At 57.2% G+C, this 24475-nt stretch overlaps 2 protein-coding genes across 7 annotated transcripts in view; both read left to right on the forward strand.

Moving 5' to 3' along the window:
* The window catches only part of LOC106147189 (translation initiation factor IF-2-like), a 12323-nt gene extending 9490 nt beyond the window's left edge, over window positions 1-2833 (forward strand). Inside the window, exons 8-9 of the mRNA XM_013507353.1 lie at window positions 1297-1337; window positions 2698-2833. Of these exons, the coding sequence (XP_013362807.1) occupies window positions 1297-1337; window positions 2698-2833 (177 nt within the window). The remainder of the gene's footprint in view (window positions 1-1296; window positions 1338-2697) is intronic.
* The window catches only part of Tnip1 (TNFAIP3 interacting protein 1), a 46522-nt gene that overhangs the window by 6630 nt on the left and 15417 nt on the right, over window positions 1-24475 (forward strand). For 4 of the 6 annotated variants that reach the window (XM_013508186.1, XM_013508185.1, XM_005376061.1 and 1 more), the window contains exons 2-7: window positions 12803-12960; window positions 14002-14130; window positions 15335-15420; window positions 17224-17307; window positions 19241-19432; window positions 23157-23251. In XM_013508186.1, coding sequence (XP_013363640.1) covers window positions 12825-12960; window positions 14002-14130; window positions 15335-15420; window positions 17224-17307; window positions 19241-19432; window positions 23157-23251 — 722 coding nt within the window. In that variant the 5' untranslated portion in view covers window positions 12803-12824. Of the gene's footprint in view, window positions 1-9244; window positions 9267-12802; window positions 12961-14001; window positions 14131-15334; window positions 15421-17223; window positions 17308-19240; window positions 19433-23156; window positions 23252-24475 lie in introns of those variants that run through there. The other 2 variants (XM_013508187.1, XM_013508195.1) reach the window with 2 other exon arrangements.

The following is a 24475-nucleotide window of genomic DNA, read 5'->3' on the forward strand; positions in this document are numbered from 1 at the left end:
GGGGGCGGGCGGGCACGGGGAGGCTCGCGTCGCGACGGTGGCCTGCGCGGTGCCAGTAGTTTCGTGAAGTTTTGCCAGCAGTGAGCGGGCAGAACGTTGAGAAAATAGTGGTAGCGCCTGCCGGGCGGCCCCGCCTGTGGCTCTAAGCGCTCTGCGGAGGTTAAACTCGCGTGGTGGTCGCGCACGTACTGGATGTGAACGTGCTCACCGCCGTCTTACAGGTTAGGGAACGGAGGCTCCTGGAGGCTCGGCTCGCATAGCGAGTGAGGGCAGAGTCAGGGTCTGAACTCTGCCGTGTAGCTCCAGGGGCCTGGCGTTCTGTTTGTGCTTGTGTTGAACGTGCTTTGCACACCGTCGGGAACACTGGTGTGCAGGCGTGGGGTGGCTGGAGTACGTTTCCGGAAGTGATTTGGGGGTTGGAGTTATTACCGAGGTGGGTTTGCAGGGAGGACGTTGGCCGCAGTGTGTGGTAATGCCCCTGGAGGTCATTGCATTCTGCCCTAATCGTGTCTGCCGGAGCGCGTGGGAATTTTGTGCCGCTGGGTGCGAAGCCGGTACGGGGCAGAAGGGACTTTCGTTGATGATGCAGAAGAATCGGCGGCATCCATCCCCACCCCCTTGCAGAATGACGGTGCAGGGAAATGTGTAGATTCCTAATGCATCATTTTTATTTCACTGTAACGTCAAAACGGTATTTAATCAGCTCTTACTCATTTTCCAAACAATGGGGTGTGGTAGAGGGGAATTCGGGGTCTGATTGAGAGGTCAGAAAAAGGGACTCTCAGGGCAAAAAATAATACTTTTTTGATTCCTGACAATGGATGTCTTATCGGAAGAGTGAGGTATTTATAGTTCAAACTTCCAGCAACCCTGTGATACTGTGTTACTGTCCGCTTCGCAGCAGAGCAAATGGAGGCAGGGAAGAAGTGGATCAGGATACTGTCTCTGGCGTACATTTGTGATCCGCTGCCAGGCAGTGCTGTGGATTCAGTGTCTTATTTAAGTCGCCTCTGTAGTCTCAGTTTTCGGATGAGGAAACTAAGGCCCAGAGAAGTGAAGACTTGCCCAAGACTAGTAGGTCTGGAACCTTGGGCCCTGTTCCCTGTCAGCTGACCAGTACTACTGTCTTTGCAAATCAGGGCCGGATGGCCCTGGGGGGGAGCCTTCGGTCACCGCCCTCTGGAAGCCCGGGTGGGCGTGTCCTTGCGCTACATACTTAGTGACCATGTGGTCCCCTGCCCACGGTGTTCTGTAGGTGTGGGTGTAGCCTGACTGAGAGTTGGTGCCTGCTTCTAGATGCCAACACTGGGTCCTTTGGGGCCCCAGGAAGCCGTGGGGTATGACTCATACCCTCGCCCCAGAGCTGCCTTTGACTTGGGCCCCGGATGTCCCGGCGGGGTCAGGGCGATCTGAGAGCAGTGGCACTGTGGGAGGCTGTTTGACGCCTCCATCCCTCCCTGACTATACTGCTGTGCACTTGCTATGATTTGGCCGCACCATCTGGGCTGGGTTTGGTCTTCCAGCCCGGCTGGTTATTCTCCCCTGGGCCTTCCTGCTGCCATTCCCTCTGCCTGGAACACCTGTCTCCTCCCTTGGCTGGATTTTCCTTATCTGTCAAGGCTCAGCTCAACTGCCACCTCCTCAGAGGGGCCTTCCCTGACCTTACTATGCAAAGTGGCCCCCTTTTTCACTTTCTGTCATGTTAGTTTTATTTTTTTCATATATTTCTGATGCTGTGAGATAAATTGTTTATTTGTGAATGAGAGAGGATATCTACAGAACTTCTTGGCTGGCACAGTATTACTGTCTTTCTTTTACTGGAATATAAAGTGAGGGCAGGGATCCCTTTACCCTTCCTGTGTGGACCCCTGACCCTGGAAACAGTGTTTGAAGTGAGATTCTGCTGGAGGTGCTAGGCCAACAAGCTGCCCCCAACCCTGGGCCCTCCAGTTCTGTGACAGACATCTTGCTTTGTGAGTCCACCTCAGCCCAGGTGGCCTTTTGCTATCTCCCGTGTTTCCCTCATTGCTCACCTGACCCCTTGGAGGCGAGGGACTGTGGTGAGAGTGATGGGGAGCACCGTCAGACCTCCTCAGGTCGTCTGTGCCATGGCTGGCCATGGAGGCTGGGCCAAGTGTCTACCCTTTGCTGCCTTTGGTGTCCCAGCTGCAAAATGAAGGCCCAGGCCGGCTGGCATCTCTCCCAGCTCTAGAAACAGCACCTCCCCAGGATTGGGCTGCCCTCTTATTGGCCCTGGAAGGCCCTGGCTTTCTAACCCTGGACTGGGCCTTTCTGTCCCCACTTCCCGGCATACCGTGTCTCCCCCTTCCATCCATCTGCCCAGGCAGGGTCTCCGGCTCTTGGGAGAGTTGCAGAGAAAGGCACCGGAGGCAGGGAACAGCTCTCCTGCTCTGCGGGGGGTGGTGCGCAACCCCTAGAGACAGAGGCTGGCCACCACCGCGGTCCCTGCAGGAAGTTCGTGGTGTTCTTCCCATGGCCCTCCTGGGATGGTCACCCCGCCAGATGGGACAGATGACTGCAGTGAGCAGTGCCAGGAGGCAGGACCCTGCATCCTGCTCCAGGTGCCGCTCAGTTCTGCTCAGAGGTCCAAGTTGGTATTTCCAGGGTGGGCGTAGGGGTCTGTGGGTCTGGAGCTTTGCTTCAGGCTGCAGCTCAACTGCTCCCCTCGGCCTGTAGGCTCACCGCACTGACCTGCACCGGGCTGGCTCCACAGCGGTCAGAGGGGCCTCGGCCTCCACACCTGCACTTCCGCCTGCTCTCCTGTGGACCTTGCCCCTGGGAGCTGGTGTTGCTGATGCTGAGGAAGTACTAAGCGGTCTTTCAGATGTAGAGCACCCACTGTACGCTTCGAGCGATTCTACATTCCAAATTTCTCATGGTCTACATTCCAAATTTCTCATGGTCGTGCTCTCAGCCTCTCAAAGAAAGTGTTCAGAATTGTCTTTATCATTCTTAGGTATTTTTTTCTGGCTTCCTTATAGATGTGTATATCTTTAAGCAATAAGTAGTATTGTTTTATACCATAAAACATTGTATAAGTGCTATCATGCTTCCTCTATTCTTCCACACAGTTGCTTGTTTCACTTAATGTTATATTGGAGAAAGTGATCCCTGTTTATACACATAGCTCTGATTTAATTTTCACTGCTGCGTAGTATTCCTTAATATGGAATCACAACATTTTGTGGGGTTTTTTTCTTGGCTTGGTTTGATTTGGTTTGGTGGTGGTGGTTTTTGGGAGGGGGCAGGCTCTCACTGTAGTTTGGGCTGGCCCTGAACTTGTGGCAATCTTCTCTCCTCAGCTGGAATTACAGGTGTGCGCTGCTAGCCCTTTGCTTTTGAATAGGCCTCCCTGGCTCTTATTGGAGCACCCCTCCCCGTCCAGCCTCTCTGTTCCTCACGCTCCCTTAGCCATCATGGCTCCCGTTTGGGGAGCACTTCAAGGTTTACAGACAGCTCTGTCTCTGGCCTGGTCCATACAACGTTTCCAGAGAGGGAAACAAGCAAAGTGAGACCTGTCCAGGGTCACCTGAGGAGGGAACAGAGGCAGGCCTGATTTTAATCTTCTCTACCCTGTTTGCTGTAAGAGGAGTTGTCAGGAATTGTCAGAAATTAGTCTTCATTTTCGAGGGGAAAAGTTACAGGGCTGGATTGCCCTGCTGTGGCATGCTGGGGACAGAAAGATAGAAAAGTCCCACCCTGCTTCTTTCCTTTTGCAGCGCTGGGGATTGGACATAGCTATGGTGCCACATGCTGGGCAGTGCTGCACTGCCGAGCTCCACGCCCAAGCCAGCCCGCCCGTCCTGAGGTTGGCTGGGTGCCCTCTGTCGCTACCACTGCTAGTTGAGGCCTCTGCTGGGCTCAGTGAGGCCCCTGCCGCTGGCAGGAAGCGCAGTGAAGGAGAGAGGGGCGCTTTGCCTCCTCAGCCCTTCCTGGAGTCCTGTGCAGCAGGAGCACCAGGCTGGAGCCAGAGGCGTGAGAGAAGCTGGGTTCCACTTCGCTCCGAGGACTTGGGGGTCAAGCCCTGCACCTCTGGACTCTGCCTGCTGGCACAGTGTCATGCCAGGTGTGAGCGCTCATGGGCTGTACCAGGGAGACTCTTGCACCTCACTCCCAGCTGAGGTGCTTTCTGTCGTCGGGTGTTTCTGTGCTTCCCTGGGTCACGTCTGGCTTCCTGAATCCAGGTCCTTTCTAGGGTTCCAGAGGAAACTGTCCACTACAGTTGCCACCTCTCCAAAGACTGACTCCCTTAAATAGAAAACTCGTCCTTGGGCCTTTTCCCCAGTTTTACTAAGTGCCTGCAGCTTGGTCTGTGCACACAAAGCGGGCATATAATAAGGAAGTTGCCACCCTTACCCACAGTGCTCCAGCCTCACCTGGTGCCAGGACAGTGGGCCCTCCCTGTCCTTCTAACCTTGCCAGGCCACTTAAACTGTTTAAAAAGTTATTTTAAAATCTTCCTTTTAAAAGTTACAGAACAGCAGCCATGGTGGTGCATGCCTGTAATCCCAGCACTTGGGAGGCTGAGGTAGGAGGATTGCTGTGAATTCACGGCCGTCCTGGGCTCCACAGTGAGTTTCAAGTCAGCCTGAACTATATAGCAAGACCCTGTCTCAAAAAACAGAAACAAAAAAAAAAAATTTAAAAATTACAGAATGACATATGCCCTTTAGGGAGAAAAACAACAAAAACCTCAAGCAATATAAGAAGTATAAAGTAAACTTGTCTTCTGTTCTTTTCCTGTCTGCTTCCTCTGTGCCTACCATATGTAAAAATTAACGCTTAAATTGTACAAGTGCAGGGCCAGATTTCTCATGTAGGGTTAAATACTTAGGTAAAGTAAGTCTGATTCCAGCCCCTCTGCTGGGTTTTGTAGTAGATGCTGCCTCCTAGTAGCGGTCTGGGATGTATGCTTCCAGGCTTTTTTGGGGGTACATTTAAGATTCTGCACACACAGAGATAGGTAGTTTTTAAAAAAACTAGTCTCTCGTTACACATAGAAGTCTGCACTTTGCTCTTTATTTCATGAGCGTTTTTCTGTCATTACAAAAGCACCTTACCCGCGACTTTTGATGGCTGGCTGTTCAGTGTCTGTAAATGGCTGCCCCATGGTTTATTAAATTTGTCCCTCTTGGTGGACCTTCAGGACACGTTTGCTGTTACAGATCAGTGGGCATCTTTGTGTGACGATTGCATGTGCTGACGGGACGAGCTCTAGATGCCTGGAGGGAGGTGACCAGGTTGGTCAGCAAGCGCCCCTCCAAGGTGGAGCTCTGTTCCCAGCTACTCAGGTGTGTGCAGACTCTGACAGCAACACAGATAGAGCACCCCTAGCTCCCCTCGCTGGGGAGCATCTGAGCTGCGTAACTTGCAGTGAGAAGCTTTCAGGCCAGGATCCATCGGTCCCATTGCCTGGGGCTATGGGCAGGCAGTGCCTCATGAATCATAATTGCCCCCCTACTCAGCCAGGAGGCAAGGAAAGGGGGAGATCGGGGTCCCATAGTCCCGTGAGTCCATGCCCCAGTCACTGAAGCTCTCCGTGGCTCCAGCGCCTCACCACTGTGTGGTCCTGGGGCCACGTCTTGACCGTGTGGGCTGTGCTGTAGATGAGCCAGCCCTAAGAAAATCAGATCGCACTGGGGTGCTCATCAGCAGTGTGATACCTGATGGTGGGGCTCAGGACACTCCAGTCTGACCACAAACCACAACTGGAGTGCTGTCAGCCCCAGGAGCAACTGTCTGTCCAGTAGCTATTATAGGGTTGTAGTGGTAGTTGTGGAATCCTGGCCCTGTGGGACAAGGTGAGAAACAAAGGCTGGTTAGCTTCAAGAGAAGACTTGGGGTTTCGGGTCTCCAGAAGCATCTTGCTCTTTATTCCCAGAACCCCAGTGGGCAGGATGAGGGCAGTGAAGGCAGAGTTGAAAGCATCCTTGCTGTCCCTGCACGGCTGCCCTGGGAGTCATTGGCTTGCTGGACTTGGCTGGCTGAAGTCCCAGCTCCTCTTTGGACTGGGCGAGCCCAGGACAGGCTTAGCGCAGAGCATCCATGCAGCTGGGTCGCCAAGCCCTGGTGACTGCAGGAGGTCCTGGACGCAAGCAGAGTTAGAGGCACATAAAGCGTGCTCTGGAGGGGAGCACAGCAGGACGAGCTCGGCAGAACCATCTGTGTGTCCTTAGGCAGATGACTTAACTTTTCTGAAAAATAGAGATTAGACTATCTTGGGAAGGAGATGGGTTTCCTCATTGGAAAGCAGAGATAATACTTTTCATCTCTGTGTGGTAAGGAACACATCAGGTAATGTGCGTCGGGTCAGGATGCCGCCCAGTGCCTGGCATCAGGCACCGCTTAATGGATGGCCACCCACCCCCTGCCTCGCACCAGCCAGCTGCCCTGGAGTCCTTGTCGGCGCTGTGTGAGCCCCTTGATGTCCTGGGCTGAGTTCTAGCATGGGTGTCTGGTGCTGTGTAGTTCAGGTCACAGAAGCGGCAGGGCTGTGTCTGCAGGTGACTCAGCAGAGGGAGGAGTGGGAGGACACAGAGTCTGCAGGCTGTGCTTCAGGCCTGCCCACATCGGGAGGAGAGCCACCCCAGCCATGGGCTGGCCGTCCATCAGCTGAGGGTCGTGAGCTGCTCCTGGGGAGGCAGTGCACCCCTGCACGCTCTCCTGGGAGGACTGATGGTGGCCGGGGGGATTTGAGCTGGGAATGGTAGTTTCCTGGATAGCAGGTTCTAAACTGTTACAGCTAAGAGGGCCATGGAGATTTGCAGGACCCCCGCTGGCAGGGGAAGATGTTTGCTCTGTTAACCTTGACCAGGTTCTGGGTTCGAGTCCTAGTTTCTGTGTGTCTACACCAACAGCGTCTTTATCACTGAATTGGGGACCCAGCCAGTGGTGGAGTCCTGGACTCCTTATTGGGGCAGGGCCCCGCAAAGGCACCTTGTCTAAAGTGGGTGCAGTGGCCTCCCTGATGGGTAAGCCTAACACTTCTCAGGAGAGTGAAGCCTAGCCTTTGTTGTTGTTTTAATTTAAATATTTTATCTTACTTTTTTAAAGGGCAGTTTTAGGTCCACAGCAAAATTGATTTGTGTGTAGGGTATTTCTTTCTTTCTTTCTTTCTTTCTTTCTTTCGTTCGTTCGTTCGTTCGTTCGTTCGTTCATTCGTTCGTTCTTTCTAACAGGGTCTTGCTTTGTAGTTCAGGCTGACCTTGAACTCACTATGTAGCCAAAGCTGGCCTCAGACCCACAGTGATCCTCCTACCTCAGCCTCCGTAGTGCTGGGATTATAGGCATGCACCACCATGCCCAGCACCGCAGCAAAATTGAAAGGAGGTGCAGAGAGTTCTTGTACATTCCTCCTCCTAACACGCACAGCCGTCGCCATTACCAGGACGCCCGCCAGGGCGTCACCCTGTTGGTCGCACTTAGTGACTCTACACAGGAATCACCATTACGAGTTCTGTCGTTTTCATTTGGGTTCACTCTTGATGCTACACGGTGTATGCACTGGACAAACATATCATGACATGTATCCACCGTCACAGTGTCAGAGTAATTTTGCTCCTCTGGAAGTCTAGCCTGGTCCAGATCGATAGACCTGGGGCCACTGTGGAGGACTGGATGTCACCCTAAAACGAGAATGTGAGTGGCGTTTTGCATTGTTGTTCCATGGGGCTCACTTGCTCTCCTTGGATGGAATTCTGGGCTGTTCCACTTTGCAGTGGAAGGAAATGAGGCCCAGGTGGTTCCCAGTCTTGTGGACCAAGTCTTCTTGCAGCCTCATCTTTACTAGCTAAAGTCCTGTACCTGGTGACTACTGATCTGAGGCCAGCAAGTGGTTATCTGCAGATTGCTGGAAATTATGTAGAAGCTGCAGTCCAACTTTCTGAGCTCACAGAGGAACCTGAAACCCTCCCTTACCTGAGGGAATGTGGATTATGTTTCTTGTGAAATAAATCAAATCATCAGAAAATATGCAGTAGAAAGTGAAAACCCCCTTCCAACTTACATCATGTTTCATTTGATTTCTTTAGTCTTGCACCAGAAGGTTCCTTTATGATTCCTACTTTGCAGATGAGGCAGCTAAGGTGCAGAAAGGAGGAATGCGTGGCTGAGCTAGTCCCCCTTCAGGGAGGCGCGGTGGGGCAGAGGGCAGCATCTGAGGGCGGCTTGCTCTCTGCATGTGGCGCCCTCAGCACCTGACTTGCCTCTGCCTCTTCAAGACCCTGTGTGGACCGTTAATTCCCACTCCAGGGTGGAATCAGCTCCAGTGGGCCCATCCCTCTTCCCTCACTTGCTGTGGGTCCCGAGGCGTAGGTCTCCTCCGGTCCTTTGGCCAGCATTGGGACATCACAGTTTCTGTCTGGTCCTGGCTCCCCCCCTTACGCAGGAGGAAATGAGTCCATGGTTGTGCAGCAGATTTGACCTTCTGTTCTGAGCTCTTTCCTGGAGGACCCTGTCCTACTGAGGAGGAACACATTGCTACCATGATCTCCTCCGGTCTCCTGGGACAGATCTGATTGAGCTGTTCCCTCTGGGCCAGGGAGAACTGCACTTCCTCCAGGCGTGTAGGGTCACCAGTGGCATTAAATTGGGCCAGTGAAGTCCCCAACCTGGGCTTTGGTTTCTGCATCTGTCAGACACACATCAGCCGTACCTTCTTCCCGGGGCTGTGGTGACAGTCAGACAGAAAAGCCGTGCTTGGGAAAGTGTTCAGTATTTGGCACATGCTAATGGCTATGCAAATGTATGTGTCTAGGAGGTCTGGGTATCTGCTGTTCCCCACCTTGGTGCTCTCCAGGGCCCGCCCCCACAACCTCAGCCTGCAACACAGCTCTGGCTAGACACTCTCAGACCAGCTGGAAGACCTTAGTCAGAGGCTGGGCTGTGTGCAGTTCTGCACCCAGCCTTCATCCGCCTCCTCTCCCCGGCCACGTCTGTGATGGGCCTCTGCTCCTGGCCCCTCAGGTCCCTGTGCTGCTTGTCTGCAGGGAGCATCCCTTCATCTCCGCGCTGTGGTTGGTGCCTGACCTGCCTTCTGTCTGGGCCCCTCTCTGCCCTCAAACGGGGCCTTTCTGGTTCCGGCGGGCAGCCCCCGAGCCCCTCCGGGGCAGGCTGTGGGAAGGCCCCCTTCCCACTCTGCCTTGTGTCTGTTGGAAGGTCTGAGCTGGCCGATGTGCGCGAGCTGTTTCTGGGCTGGCGTCCCGGGGCTGGTGGGTCACCTGCTGACGTGTGGCCGCCGGCTGCAGGTGAGTAGCAGCCGGGGATGCGGGGCCTCCAGCCAGACCCACAGGCAGGCGGCGCAGTGGGAGTCGAGAGAGGTGCTGCGGGCCGGCCGGTGGGGGGCGGGGTGTCCTCCTCCCAGCGCCATTCTGCCTGTTGAGTGACTTGGGCATTCCCTGCTCTGGGCCCTGCTTGTGCCAGGGTTGAGAAACAGATGAGCTCCTGCCCAGCGTGGGGTTAGTGCCGCCGCCCCCTGTGCATACACTGTGTGGTGTGGAGGAGACGCACGCTGTCCTGGAGGTCTCCCAGGGCCTTCGTTCACTGACCAGTCCTGAGCAGTCTCCTCGCTGCTTGGTAATGGGGGGTTGGCTTCGTTGTGGGGGATTCCCCTCCAGCTCTGTCATCCTGAGCACGATCCTCCAAGAGAGGTGACTAGACCATCACTCACCACGGTGGGAGTTCCTGTCTGCCCAGATCTTCCTGGAACTGCTGCTGACCAGCTGGGCCTGAGGTCAGCAGGCCCTGGAAATCCCCAGTCCTCTCTCTGTCTTTCCTCTGGAATCCAAGCCCTCCCTTGACAGCCCCTGATCTCCGGGGAGTTTTCTCCCAGTAACTTCTTTGTCCTGAGTGTCTTCCATCCCTGCCAAGAAGCCCACCTTGGCTGTAGTGGGGAAAACAGCCCTGCCCACCCCATGCTTTGCTTCCTGGGCCCCTTCCCTGTGGACAGAGACAGCTTGGGCCTCAGGTGGTTCAAAGGACCCAGAGGGAGTGTCAGGTTCTAAACCTGCAACCTGCTCTGTCACTTGGCCTCACATCTGGGCATCTCGGAGGGAGCTCAGCTGTGCCTAACCCTGGTTGTACTGTGGAGCTGTGTACCTGTGCGCAGTGTCCCATCAGCCCCATGGAGGTATGTGCCTGCCCGTGCTGCCCTGACCGCCCCGTGGAGCTGTGTGCCTGCGCGCAGTGCCTCAGCTTAGGGTCGAGGTCAGGCTCTCTCTGGGGAGTCTGGACATGGCCTCAGGAAATTTGGGCCCAGTCTCAGTCTTCCTGCTGTGAGTTGGAGGCATAGTGAGGCCATTCTCTGAGCCACTCTTCGAAGGTGCCCAGCACACAAGGTGGACAAGGTCCTGCGCTTAGTGGGGAGGAGTCTAAACTACTGAGGAGGCCAGACGTGGAGTTTAAAACAGCATGTGTCATCGCGTAGTGTTGTTTGACGTGGGTTTGTTAGCGCACCTGACAAGAGTCGGGACACCCGCTGCTACTTACCTTTCTAGGCAGCTCCAGTCCCCGTCAGCCCTCAGCTTCCCATCTGTGAACCTTGTTCGCCTCTCCAGGGTGACCCACCTTCCTGTTCTCATACCAGGTCGTGGAGATGCACGGTGCCTGTGCCGGCCTCAGGGAATGCTTAGCCAAGGCACTGCCCGCTTCATCCTGCTGAGATGGAGAAAGGCGAGCAGGGAAGGCCCCTCCCCTGCCCTCCCCTCCCCTCACTTCACACTTGCCAGTGCTTTGGGGCAGTGCCTGCGTCGTGCCAGGTGCTTCACCCACACCAGCCCTGTACTTCAGTGAGTACATCTGTGCTGTCTTGCACTGCTGTATCACATTGACCTTTGAAGTTAAAAGCAAGTTGCCCCTGAGCAAGTAGTGCTGTGTGGGCAGCTGTCCTTTGCCTTGTGGGGCCCAGCAGAGTGTGGGTGCCTCTCGCAGTGTGTGTTTGTCCATTTGTCAGCCTTTGGGGCAGGTGCCTTGCTTGGCAGAACCTTATTTTTCTTTCTAGTCCCTTCCATCCTGTGGACCTCTTGGCAAAACCCTTGTTAGTTCTTAGTTCTTAGCTGCAGGCTGGGGGAAGAGCCAGAGGGTGCTTGATAGCCTGGGACTGCCCTATAGACGGGCTCGAAACCCCTCCCACTCCGGCTTGCCTTGCAGAGGGAGCCTGCGCCTGGCTGGACTTGGGTTCTAGAGCCTCTGCCCGCTTGGCAGGTGCTGCTGGCTTTGTGTCAGCTGTGTGCTTATGGCCTCGTCACTTGGCGCAGTTACTTACCCTGCTGGGCCCCGCTGTGTGCCTTATGAAATGAGGATGGGGTCGGATATGGCTCAGGGATGCTGCGTAGCTTCGTGGAGAGAAGACATCTGATGCCGGCGGCACTGCCTGGTGGACTGGTGATTAATGAGCGGTGGTATTGTTCATCCGGCTTCACTTTTCCCTCAGTGGTCTCTGCCTGGGTTTGACAGGGCTCTGAGGATCCCTAAGGAGCACAGGTTTTGCTTGGAGGGGGTGGTCTGGGGGAGGGAGGTTTGGGCTTCTCCCACGTCTTTCTGAGGTCCCTGGTGGGCATGTTGGGAGCTCTGAGTGCTGATGAGCTGTTCCTAGCCCTGGAGGCCGGCTGTGTTCTGCCTCAGTGCTCGCCCTTGCTGCTCTCTGCCTGGAATGTTCTCCAGACAGCTCCACGCCTGTCCCTGCACCTGTCAGGTCACTGCTGATAGCTCCTTCGTTGAGAGCCCTTTCCTGCTTCTCCTTTAAAATGAAAGTGCCTGTCTCATCTTTGCTGCTTAATTTTTGTCGTGAGATGTTTCCCGTCACCTAGTGGGACGCGAACTCCGTGAGGATGTTTGCGTGTGGGAGCCTGGCTGTGCCACGAGTGTGTGCTTGGGCACAGCACCTCGGCTCCCTGCGGTCAGAGCCAGGCCAGCCTCCCGCTGGGGTTTGAGCCTGGCCTTCTGGGAGGCGGTCATTTCCCGAGACCCAGCCTGGAACCCAGCACAAGCTGCCTCGTCGTCCTGAATGAATGCGTGAATGGGAGGAGAGTTTCTCTTCTTGGATTATGGAACCAGGATTGTGAAGCCGCTCTGCAAAATGATTGTAAATGAAATAAAGCAGGAGAAATTGAATAGATTAATGTAGAGAAACTTGCTGTACAAATAAATAGTGGTTTGATGGGAAATTCTTCTGTTCATTAGAACTGGAAGGGACACACTGCTCGTGACCTGAGGCCAGAGGAGGAGGGTGACAGTGTACTAAATATTAGTCAGGCTTTTTCTTCTTCCTGTAAAGTTCACCGATTGAGGTCAACACTCTCGTTTCCCCTCATCAGAGAGGGGTCAGGACTCCCCCCATCCCACTGTGAGTTACTGGCTTAGCCCTTTACTTATTTGGTAAGCGTTTGGGGGACATTTACTTCATAGCTAATACTGTGTGGGACCTTAAGGATGCAGGATGCCTGTCCTTTTGGGCACACCAGACAGGACGTGAACTCAGGTTTTTTGATTCCAAGTCCAGGTCCTTTCTACATTGCACCCCTGCTGTCCCTGATGAGCAGGCCCTGCGGTGAGGCCGCTGAGAGAGACAGTGCCATTCCCCGGCCACGTGTGTAGGAGCCGAGTATCAGGATCCAAGGTGGCGACTGCTCTGCACTGCCACGCTGTTGTTGAACCGGCCTGAAATGCTCTGCTGTGCTCTGGGTTGTGTGACTTGCTTTTGGGGCATTGGCAGAAGAGTGCTTCCCCAGAAAGAATGCTCTGATGGCCTGGCTAGCCCCCTGATACACTGCTGTTGTCCTTACAGCCAGGTGGGCTGAGCCACCCTCATGGAAGGGAGAGGACCCTACCGGATCTACGACCCTGGGGGCAGCACACCTCCAGGAGAGGCATCTGCAGCTCTTGTGCGCCTAGTGGAGGAGAATTCCCGGCTGAAGGAAAAAATGCAAGGGATAAAGATGTTAGGTAAAGCAGCACCCACTCCCTGCCTGGGTGGGGGAACGCAGCTGGCATCGGCCTCTTCCCAGATCACCCTCTGTCCCTCCTGGCCCCATAGATGTGTCTGTATGCACTTCTGTAGCATGGTGACAGTGTTTCCCGCCCTGATTCCCATCAACCCAAACGACCTTGGATATGCTCAGGATGGGGAGTAGGGGGTCGAAAGGCCCGGCCTGTGGGTCTGGAACTAGCATGATCTCATCTTCTGGGGTATGACCAGTAGGGAGAGCTGGCCTGGCCAGGACAGCTAAGAGGTGGGGCAGGGAACAGCGCTTCCCTGAAGCAAAGTGGCATTCGCTTCCTCAGTTTCCCTTCTGGCTCCTGCTCAAACTGTCCCCACTGCCTACATGAACTGTGCCCACACCAGCACACATGCCATCTCTTGCATGCCAGGCCTTTTCGACTTCTCCACCCTCCTCCTGAAACTTCCTCTGCCTTGGTGCCGCTGCCCTGGTCTCAGGATTTGGAGGTGGCAGGTTCCCAGCTCCCTGACTGCTCAGATGCACTCCTTTACTTGCAGACCCCTGCTGGGATGCCGGCTGGGGAGGGGAGGCTGGCACTTGCCCTTCCACAGTTAGAGGAGGAAAACTGAGGCCCTGAGTACTGGGCGTCTGCTCAGAGGCTCCACCATGCAGGCAGCCCTGACTGGGGCATAGGCTGTGGCCCTCTCTGGGGTGCCATTGGTAGGCCCGAGAGCCCCCCTGACTTGCTGTGCCATGGCCAGGCATGGAAGTGTGAGGCGGGAAGAGGGTGCCAAGAGGCCTGGTCTCCTTGCAGGGTTCCCTTCCACCGTTGCCCTGATTGCTGGCTCCTCTTGCGCACTGCAGCCTGGCTCCAGCCGCAGGCCAGCACTGGCTCTGTCCCACCTGGGCACAAAGTGGTGGTGTAGAGAAGCCCAGGGCCTGGACTTGGAATCCAGGCAGAGGTGGCTTTGGGTCACAGGACAGGGAGAAGCAGCCCACAGAACTAAGTGGTCCTTGTTGCTCCCCTTCCCCGTTGTCTCTCCAGGAGAGCTTTTGGAAGAGTCCCAGATGGAAGCGTCCAGGCTCCGGCAGAAGGCGGAGGAGCTAGTCAAGGACAATGAGCCACCACCTTCTCCTTCCTTGGGCTCCTTCAGCCAGCTGGCTGAGCTCACAGGTACAAGGGGAGGCAGGGTGACGGCCGTTCCCTGTGCCCCAACTGCCTGTGCCCCGAACAGGGAGCTCGCTTTTCATTCTGAAGCCCACGTCCCCTGCGTTTACCCTTAGGCCACACCCCCCTCCTGTTGTGGCTACGGAACCCCCCAGAAAAGTCAGAAGATGTGGAAGGGACCTCAGAGTCTTGTTAAAACTGGGCAGTGACTCGGCACTCCTGAGGCCTGGCGCACGTCAGCGGTCACAATGATCTGCTGCGTCCGAGACATCGCCCCAGGACCTTTACGCGTATACTGATTTGACAGATACTTACTCAGCAGCTCTAGGCCAGGCTGGGGTACCAGGCAGCTCTCGGGTCTCATTGCCAGCACAGCAGTCAGCAGCTCTGTGCTCTGCCCCTCCCCCGACTTGCCTGTTAGCCTGCTGCGGCCTACGTCCCGTTAGCTGTTCAGGGAAAGGGTGACAGTGACTAAGGGGCAGAGACTTTATGTGATCATAACGCATTGCTGCAGCCTGTCTTCAAGTCCAGGGCAAAGAGGGCACGAGCCCCATGTGGGACTCAGCTGGCTCTACCGCAGCTCCACCTTATGGTCTCTGCCCAGCCCAGTGCAGTGACCTTCCACTCGGCTGGCGCGACAGATAACATATGGGCAAATGGGGGACCAAGATGGGCTCAGAGTCCCCTGTGCTGCTGTAGTCAGCAGACACCTCCCGCCTCCACTTGTCCATTCAGCACTCCTTCCTGAGTCCGTGCTTGGTGCCAGGACCACCCAGAGTAAAACAGCCACCTTCGAGCTTCCGGCAGAAAGCACTAGGAGGTTGGGGAGCAGCTGAGTTTGGCCCAGGTTTGCAGCTGCTGGCTGGGTGACTGGGCGAGTCAGTGATCTGGCCAAGCCTCTGTTTCCAGTTTCCTTACTTTAAAATGGGATGTAGTGCCAGGAAAATAGTTATAAGCCCTTCTTAATTGTAAAGCATCGTCCTTCTCGTCACGGAGGCAGGCTCCAGTAGTGGTGGGCACCTCAGCAGGTCCAGGGAAGGGAGTCTGTCTTCCAGACTCCACCTCCAGTCCCCAGAGAGCTGCCCACCTTGGCTCCCCAACTCCCAGGGCGGCTCTGAGAGCGCCCAGGCAGGCACTGTCTTTGAGGGGCTGCCGTCTGGGCCTGCCCCCCTTTCCAGTGTCCTCATCCACGATCTCTTGACTTTTCCAGGAAAGGACCCAGGTGTCCCCGCACCGCCCACTGCGCCTGCACACCCGAGCGCCGAGTCCACACCAGCCCCGAAGCCTCCGTCCAGCGTAAGTTGCATTTGGAGCCATGGCCAGAGTTTATCCAACTTCACATCCTCCTGAGATAAAAAAATATGAAGAATAAGGTTGGGGTTGAGAAACAGCACCCCATCTTGCTGGACTGAGAAAGTCAGTCTCAAGCCCTGTGAGGCATCAAAAAAAATTGTAGTTAAAATTTAGCAGGAAAACTTGGGTGTGGAATGACAAAGTACGCACTGACTGTGCCCCGTGCTAGGAACGTGGACTTGTGACATGGGACTGAGACATCCCAAGAGTTATCTTCTGCAGCTGGGCCTGATGGTTCACGCCTGTACTCCTGACACCCGGGAGGTTGAGGCAGGAGAAACACTGTAGATTCGAGGTCAGCTGAGGCTACATGATGAGTTCAAGGTCAGCCTGTACTACATGGCAAGACCCTGTTTCTAAAAAAAAAAAAAACAAAAATAAAAATTTTCCTCTGCAGGTTTGAAAAGGTTGCCTTGGTACCCTGGGGTTGGGAGGCTCCAAGGGACTCAGGAGCTTAGCATCTTCATCCACAGGCAGGCGGGGAGCAAAGGGCCTTCCTTGCGGTCTCCTGGGTAGCGGGCCGTGGCAGGGCTGGGGAGGACTGTCTAGGGCAGGGTTGAGACAAGAGTTGTGGTTATGGTGATTGTGAGTCTCATTTGGAATCTGGCTGGTTTCTTCCGTCTGTCCTGCCCTGGCTCAGGACAAGGGAAGGCTGAGGAAGTCTTTGTTGTTGTTTTTTGAGACCAGGTCTCACTATGTAGTTCAGGCTGGCCTTGAACTCACTATGTAGCCCAAACCGGCCTTGAACTCATGGGGATCCTTCTGCCTCAGCCTCCCCAGTGCTAGGATGACAGGCATGCACCACCATGCCCTGCATGAAATGGACTTCGTAGCCAGGTTTCATGGGAACCCTAGACTAGTGCAGGTTCGCTTGGACCGCTGCCCATCAGCCAGGTGAGCACTGGGAGAAGTTTGCTTGGAATGGCCACGAAGTAGAAAAAGCACGGGGTTGGGTGTCACTGTGGGGTTGAATGACTTCTGAAAACTTCTGCCTTGTTGAACTGTCTTGGCACTTTCTCAGATCAGTCCGTTCCACAGGAGTCTGAGACTGGCTTGGCAAGGCTGGCACATGAGCGTGTCTGGCAGTAGCTGTAGCAGGTGTTACCTGTGTCACCTCAGAGCTGTCAGAGCCACATGGGCACGCAGACAGCTCTGACGCCATAGCTGGATCTGGAGTTGTGGCTCCGGTCCCCGCTTTGGCACCATCTGTATGGCCTCTGTTTCCTAGGGTGCCACCTGTGTACCCGCTGCACGGGTGACTGAGAATTAGTAAAGCTCACGAACACGTGTTGAAAGTACAAACCCTTAAAAAGCGCAGTCACAGCTGAGTGTGGTGGCACAACCCGTAACCCTAGATGCTCTTGTAAATCTGAAGGGCTGGGGCTGTTGGGAAGTGGCAGAGCGCTCCCCTGGCACAGGCGAGCCTGGGCTCAGCCCTTGGCACTGCGAAGCACAGCAGCTCCAGGTCAGCTGCCCCGAGTCCCTGTTCTGCAGCTGGGAAACTGGCCGACCCCAGGGCTCCACCCTCAGATCGTCCTGCGGTGTGGCTAGTCAGGAGCCACCATGTAGTCCCACAGGGATGCAGAGCAGCCTGTGAGCTCAGCTGGCGGCTCCCGCTGCAGAGTGGGTCCCCGGCGGAGCCAGGGATGAGCAGCTAGGGATGAGCAGCGGCTGTCTTGCTCCGCCCTGTTGCCCTCAGGGTGGGGGCCAGTGCACTGTCTTGAGCGGCCCCTAACTTCTCTCCAGGGCACGTCCTCTGAATTTGAAGTGGTCCCCGCGGAGGAGCAGAGTTCTCCACCAGACAGTGGCAGCCACCCCAGGAACTCTACGGTGAGTGGATGGAGGCCCCTGAGCGCGTCCTGCCGTTTCCTCTCCACTGTGTCAGCTGCGCTGTGCGAGAGGCATGGAATCACTCACATCCCTTGGGTACCCTGGAGTCACATGGGGACGTGGAGGGGCCGGTGCTGGGGTTGCTTCTCGATGTCATATGCAAATCCCTGGGCTGGTGACTTCCCCAACGAGCACACAGCACCCAACTGTTGTGAAAGCCTAGGCATTCTGCCAGCCCTGGTGCCCTCTGGGCAGTCACCTCCATACAGTGTGACTTGGCCTGTGGGTCTGTGGGGTCCCAGCCTGGGGAGTAGCAGGGCCAGGAAGGCCAGGACCACCGAGGCAGGTGTGCAGGCTCTAGGACTGAAGGTTGAACTCTGAGGGCATGCACGTGCCACGTCCACGCGCGCACACAGTTGCTCAGCACTGAGGTGCTTTCCCAGCAGCCTCGTTCTGTGCCGTATACTTCGCCGCTTTTCTCCCAACCCTGCCTTCCTCTTTCCTCCCCTGAAACAACTTAGTGGAGAGCATGGTGAACAGTCTGGAAGACTCCTACCTTCCCCTCCCCCCCACCTCCTCCTCCTCCTCCTCCTCCCTGCCTTCTGACTGGGAGCCCTTTTAACTGAGCGTTATGCCAGTCGTACATGATCTGACCCTTCACTGATGCTCTGCTTCCTCGGCCTCATTTCGTAAAGATTTGGGTGGCTGATGTTGCTCTTCTGTTCATGCTGCTTCACGTAAGTGTGAAGGGACCATCCAGGGTATGCTAGCCCGCCTTTGGTGATGGAGCTGCTTGCCACGCCAGGCAGCTGTTCTAGTGGTGTTAGACAGGGGCCGTGTTAGCGCTGCTTCGGCTTCTCAAGCAGGGCTAACAACATGAAGTGGGCCTTTGGTGAACGCCCGGTTGGTGTGAGTGTGGACAAGCAGGGCGTCAGCGAGCCTGAGCACACATCACCATCGGGAACCCTCCGTTTTTTTCTGAGCTGTGCCACTGACTCCCTGGGCAGCTGTGACAAATGCCTTCTATCGGTGCCTTGGTTTCGAGCGCGAGTCCTGGGGTCCCCGTAGCTGCAGGCTCTGTAATTCCCATGCATGTTTCTGGAAGAGCTGGAGCAGGGGCAGGGTGGGCGTACAGGAGTGGAGCTTGCAGAGTCGAGAGGAAGTCGAGAGGAAGGGGAAGGAAGCCCAGGGAAGCCCAGGACCTGGTGGGGCTCAGTCAAGGGGAGTGGGGAGGCCAGCTCTGAGCTGCCTGCTGCTGTGGGAGCCAGGCGGGTGTGGTCAGCAGGAAGGTTCCTGTGTGGGCCCGGGTCAGGCGTGGGCCCATCCAGAGCGGTGTCTTTGGCAGGCGTGTTCCAGAGAGAGCACACAGTGAGACACAATGTCTCACCTGCAGTCCGTTCCGCTTCACATGTGCTTGCTAGGTGGGGTCCTGAAATAGCCAGAGCTGTGATTTCCAGCCTGTTGGGAGCCGTGGCCCTTGAGGGGTGAGCACTTGGACCCTTTCCAGGAGAACCGTGGCTTGGTTGAGGCTCCTTGCGTTGAGGAAGTGGGGTGCACATGTGGGGCTGCTCTCTGGATTCCTGCCTCCTCATCAGAAGCCCGGGAAGTGGGAGGGAGGAGGCAGTGTGAGCCTTGTGCGGAGGAGGTTGCTGAGGCCAGGGGAAGCTGTCCAGATGCCCGCAGCCACTCGGCACGGCCCAGCGTGTAGGAGGAAGGCGGCCTGGTGCTGTGGAGCCAGCCAGGGGCGCAGGAGGCCTGGGGCCTGCCCTGTGAGTCAGCCCCAGATAGGGAACCTGTGTAACTGGAGAATTTCCCAGGGCAGTGCTGACCCCAAGGGGGAAACTGAGCCACGAGGACAGGGGAAGCAGTGGGAGATGGGCTGGGGCACCTGCTCGGGCCCTGGCAGAGACTGGTGGCCTCTCCTCCCCCGCAGGAGCTGGGCCCCCTGCCCCGAGAGGACGGCAATCTGATGCAGCACCTGCAGCGCCTGGAGACCACCCTGAGCGTGTGCGCAGAGGAGCCCGACCGCAGCCAGCTCTTCACCCACCTGGGCCGCATGGCGCTGGAGTTCAACCGGCTGGCCTCCAAGGTGCACAAGAACGAGCGGCGCACCTCCACCCTGCAGGTGAGCCCGCCGCGCCCCGCACCCCTTCAGGAGCCCTGGGCACCCTGGGGACTCGGGGCCTGTGCTGCGGGCAGACCTTGCACCTCCTGTTTGGGCGGCAGTGGGAGCCCTGAGGAAGTGGTGGGGCAGAGCACGGCCGGGGCAGGAAGTGGGGAAGCCCGGCGGGGGCGGGGGCGTGCACCTTTCCAGGTCTGGGGTAACCTGGTTCTCGGCCCTGAGGGGGAAGCTGGTCCTGTCCCCACTGCACAGGGGAACAGCCCTCGAGAAAGGGTACTTCTTACCCTAGGCCACCCAGCTGGTAAATGGAGCTAGGAAGGGAACCTCAGCCTGTCGTACTGTAAAGCTTAAGTTCTTAGCCGGCTGTGGTGGTGCACACCTGTAATCCCAGCACTCCGGGTGCTGAGGCAGGGAATCAAAGGTTCAAGCCCATCCTGGGCAGTTTAGCAGTTTATCGACACCCTGTCTCAAAGTAAAAGCCTGACAGATGACTGCAGACGGAGGTCAGTGTGGAGGCCCCAGGCTACACGCCCGCACTGCCAAACAGACAAAGCCCGTGTTCTTAGCCAGCGTCTCGCCTCCCTGAGGAAACTCTAAGAGCTTCCTTTGTGGTGGGAGTAGGCACGTTGCCTTGCTGTGCCAGGCCAGGCCTTAGACGGATGTGGTCCTTAGCTCTTTCCTGCTGTCTGCCTGTCATTTGTCCTTTCTGTTCCCCACTGTCCCTTGCAGTAACACGAGCTGGGACCCCTTCCTCAGCGACTGCTGCACTGAACAAGGCGCTACTCAGGAAGCGCCCAGTGCAGCGAGAGCACAGTAAGAGCAGGGTCGAGTCACCAGCAGGACAGCGTGAGGATGGTCGCCCTTGCTGGCCCGGGGGTCTTAGCCTTGAAGGTGGGGAAGAGCCTCTTCACCTTGGCGACCCTCCAAGCCCCCAGAGGCCCTGCTCAGGCCCTGAGTGCCTGCAACCGTAGCAGCAGAGCCCCGGCCCGAAGCCTCTCTGGTCCCCGCTAGGCCCTCCTCCCCCAGCCACTGGTCAATGGGCTTGTGTCGCACATGCTAAAGTGCCGTTGGTGGGTGAGGGGAGGGTGGGCGGGTTGGCAGGGTGTGTCCGGGCTGGGAGGGTGGCATGAGGGGAGAGACGGGGCCAGAGGGGCCTACGGGACACCCTTCCACCTCAGGGCAGGAGAGGTGGGCGTGAGCACGCAGGTCTGAGGGTAGGCTGAGGGAGGGGACCCCTTCAGATGCCACAGAAGCCTTGGAGTCCAGGCTTGAGGCTGGCAGGTGAAGCTGGCACGGTGCGGGCTGAGGCTGCCCCGAGCAGCAGCTCTTCGGCTGAACTGGAGGGAGACCCTGGCCTTCCTGCCCGGCCTTGCCCAGCTCTTCGCTTTCTCCGTGGGGCCCCTGTGGGCTTCCTCTTAGGGCTGCCGTAGCTGGCAGTAGTTCTGTCTTACTGGGTAGTCACTTGCTCGTTTTCTCTCTTCCTGGCGCTGCCTGCTGGAACACAGCTTCGTGAGGCGGCAGGTCCCTCGGCTGGGTGGTCACCATGGTAACCCGGCACCTGCACTCAGCGCACACTTGGCCAATGAGTAGTGAGTGGAAGGAACCGAGGGACAGATGAGCCCCCAGGCGCGCGCTCGCACCCGGACAGAGGTGACGGTGTCTGTGCCTCTGCGGCCCTGTCCACTGGCTCCCCGGTGTGTGCGCAGGGTGTTTCCTCAGAGCCCCGGGGAGCTGCCCTCTGTCCTGGAGGAGCAGCAGGCGAGGCCTCTTCGTGACCTCCCCTCAGTGACCAGGAGCGGACACTCTGTTTCCGGGAGGCCCCACCCACGCATCGCAGGCACCTGGGTGGAAGTGGATTAATCCGGTTCCTCCTCATTCGTTCACTGATTTGTTTCTTGGTTCACTCAACAAACATTTTCATGCCTGGTAGAGCAGAGGACACACTGCTCAGCACAGGGGAGCCAGGAGCAGCAGTGTTCCTGTCTGCTCGGCTTCACCTCGCCTCGAACAGCCGCCTCCAGGGCAGGGCTCTCTCCTGCACACAGCCTCGCTGGACTTTGCCTTTAGAAAGGAAGCCAGCAGCTCGCAGTCTTGGGTGACCTGGCAGAAGCGCCCCTCGCGTGCCATGTGGCAGGACTTTGTTTCTGCCCCTCCCAGGTGCTTAGACCCAGGCTGTGTCATGCATACTGGGCGTCCCCTTAGCTCCTGCTCGGGTGAAGTGAGACCTGGGGATTGCCCCTAGCCAGCCTGGAAGTGGCAGTGTCACTTTGCTCCCTACAGTGGCCAGAACCACGTGGCCATGTCCCACTGCAGGGAGCCTGGGAAGTGGGGGAGGGGGCTCTTTCCTGGAGCCACTGTCTGCGGCCTGGCAGAGCTCCAAGCTGGCTGACCCGCAGGCTCCGCCACTCCCCTCTCCGATCTTTAATCCTGGAGGAAAGAGGCTGGTTCAGGGTCTGCAGGTGCAGGGTAATTCTAGTGGTGAGGGTTCTTCTTTCTTTCTCTTTCTTCCTTTATTTTGTGTGTGTTGCGTGTGTATGTGTGTGGGGTACTGGGGGTCAAATCCAGGGACACTCCTATTACTGAGCTACATCTCTAGCCCTTAATTTTTTATTATCAGTCAGGGTCTCACTAAGTTGCCTAGGCTGGCCTAAAACTCAGGATCCTCCTGCCTCAGCCTCTCAAGTAGCTGAGATAACAGGTGTGCACTGGTGCACCCAGCCTGATGGTGATTATTAATAGTGGTACAACTGTACAAAAATTATTTTACTTGGTGTCTCCCTACCCTTAAAATAGAGATGAATTACTTAGCTTTGGGGAAGTCATGAGGTCCCTAGGAAACTGTGCGGACAAGCACACGGCCCGCGTTGAGCATTTGAGCACTTCCACCAGACCCCTTGAGGCAGCGTTTTGGGGTGCCTTCCCTGCCTCTGCACCACCCTGAGCTGCTCCCCAAGTCCTCGAGGTCGTCACTGCTGGCAGGCGAGGCCCTCGCCCCGACCGTCCTGCTCAGCAACCCTGAATGGGGACAGAGACGGAGCAGCTGCCCATGTGGTGGAGGGGACATCTGGGAAGTGAAGTGTGGCCACCCCCTGAGGGCTCGGCGCGGAGGCACCCAGGCCCCGTGCTCCACCCTCCTTCCACCACCCCGAGCCTCTCCCATCTGCGGTCCTCGCTCCCGGCATGCCTCCGTGGCCGCCTATGCCTAGTGCTTCAGTCAGCTGCTCGCCCCGAGTGCTGCAGGCACAGAGGGGAAGGCTCGAACCCAGAGCTCACAGCCCGCAGTCAGTGGGTGGATGTGAGGAAATAGGAATTGAACAGATGTTCCGCTCTGCTGTCCATAAGCGCGAGGCTGAGAGCCGGCCTTTGAGTGTGTGATGGAGGGGACCTGACCTAGTTGGAGCGGGCGTCCTTCGCTCTGAGGAGACAGCATGAAGGAGGACCTGAGGGGAGAGAAGCCGCGGGCAGGTGGAGGCAGAGCAGTCAGGCGCTAGGCGGGGAAGGAAAGGGCTGGAGCTCGGCTTGCAGGCTGTGGCGACGCCTGCTCAGGGCCCTCCAGACCAACTCCCAAAGAGGGCCCGGCCCGGCCCGGCCCGCACTGCCCCACCAGGGCCCTGGGCGAGGCAGTCCAGTGGGGTGAGGGCTTGGGTCTGGGCTGGCCACAGCCTCCCGCGCTGAGAAGGGTGCGCCCTTTGCTCACCTGTGCCCCATCCGCCCCTCTGCCCTACAGACCCTGTGCGAGCAGCTCCGGAAGGAGAATGAGGCCCTGAAGGCCAAGCTGGACAAGGGCCTGGAGCAGCGGGATCAGGCTGCTGAGAGGCTGCGGTACGCCCAGCTGCGGGCAGAGGGGGACCGTGGGGCAGGCGGGAGCTGGGTGGGGTGTCGCACCGCGTCTGGCCTGAGGACCTGAGAGCCTTTGGGCGTCGGATGTCTTGCCTGACTCCTTGGCTTCTTCGGCATTTTCTCTCGGGCCCTTTGGACGCCTTGGGAACCATCTGAACAGAACGCCAGGAGGGCTTCCGAGCAAGGCTGGCGTGCATCGCCTGTCCTCTTGGGAGCTTGTCTGCTTAGCCCAAGCGAGACTGTCCAGCGGGCGGTGTGAGTGCCTGCTCGGGACATTGCTGCCCCCTGGTGACCAGCCTCCTACCCTCTGGGAGTTTCCTGAGCCTGGCAAAAATCTGTCTGGACGAGGTGTGTGAGCCCTACCTAGGCGTCAGTGTGGCCGCGGTGATGTGTGCCGAGCCCCTGGGCCAGCATGTCTGCGTGTACTTTCCGGTGGCGGAGTTGTGGGGGCTCTGTAGCCACACGGCGCCGTCCATGGATGCAGAAGGCCAGACTGGAGCAAAGACTCATGCGCTAGAAGGCCAGAGTCAAAGCAGTCCTCACCGTGTGCTGGGCAAGCTGCCTCACTTCTCAGTCCGTCTGTTACTGAGCGGAGGCCCGTCCGGCAATAGAATGAAAGAGGTGTTTCCCACGTTTCAGTCACCCCACATCCAGGTTGCCACCCTCACCCGGTGACACTGACCTGCTTAGGTACAAAGACTGAGCTTCACTCATGTTTTACTTAAAGCGTTACTCTAAAGAAGCTTTAACTAGAGTAAATAGAAAACACTGCCTGTGCTAAGTAGAAGATAACTCTTAAGTAAATGCGGTGGGAATAAAAGGAAAATAACTGGTGTGGCTCAGCGTCATTGCTGGTGCCGACTGAGCCCGCAGCCGGCTCTTGCCGTGATAGCAAGGGAGGCCCACAGGTGGCAGCAAGGACCCGGGACCCAGCAGCCCACACGGAGGCTCGGTGGTCTCCCCCGAGGAGTGGAGAGGGTGGAGCTTCCCGCTAGGGTGCACCCCAGGGCTCCTGAGGACAGGTTTGGACCCATCTGAAGCTCTCCGGGGCATGTGAGCGGGCCCTCTGTGTCACCCCAGAGGCCTCTAGGAGCTCCCGGGCCACGCTCTTCCGGCTCCCTGTGTGCGCTCCCCCCACTTCCCCTGGCTCGCACAGCCTAGGTGTGCAGCCCACTGGCTCCTCCCTCACCTCGGCCAGCACCGTGA

This window comes from Chinchilla lanigera, unplaced genomic scaffold (assembly GCF_000276665.1).
Source record: "Chinchilla lanigera isolate Chin_1 unplaced genomic scaffold, ChiLan1.0 scaffold00007, whole genome shotgun sequence".
NCBI classification, from domain to species: domain Eukaryota; kingdom Metazoa; phylum Chordata; class Mammalia; order Rodentia; family Chinchillidae; genus Chinchilla; species Chinchilla lanigera.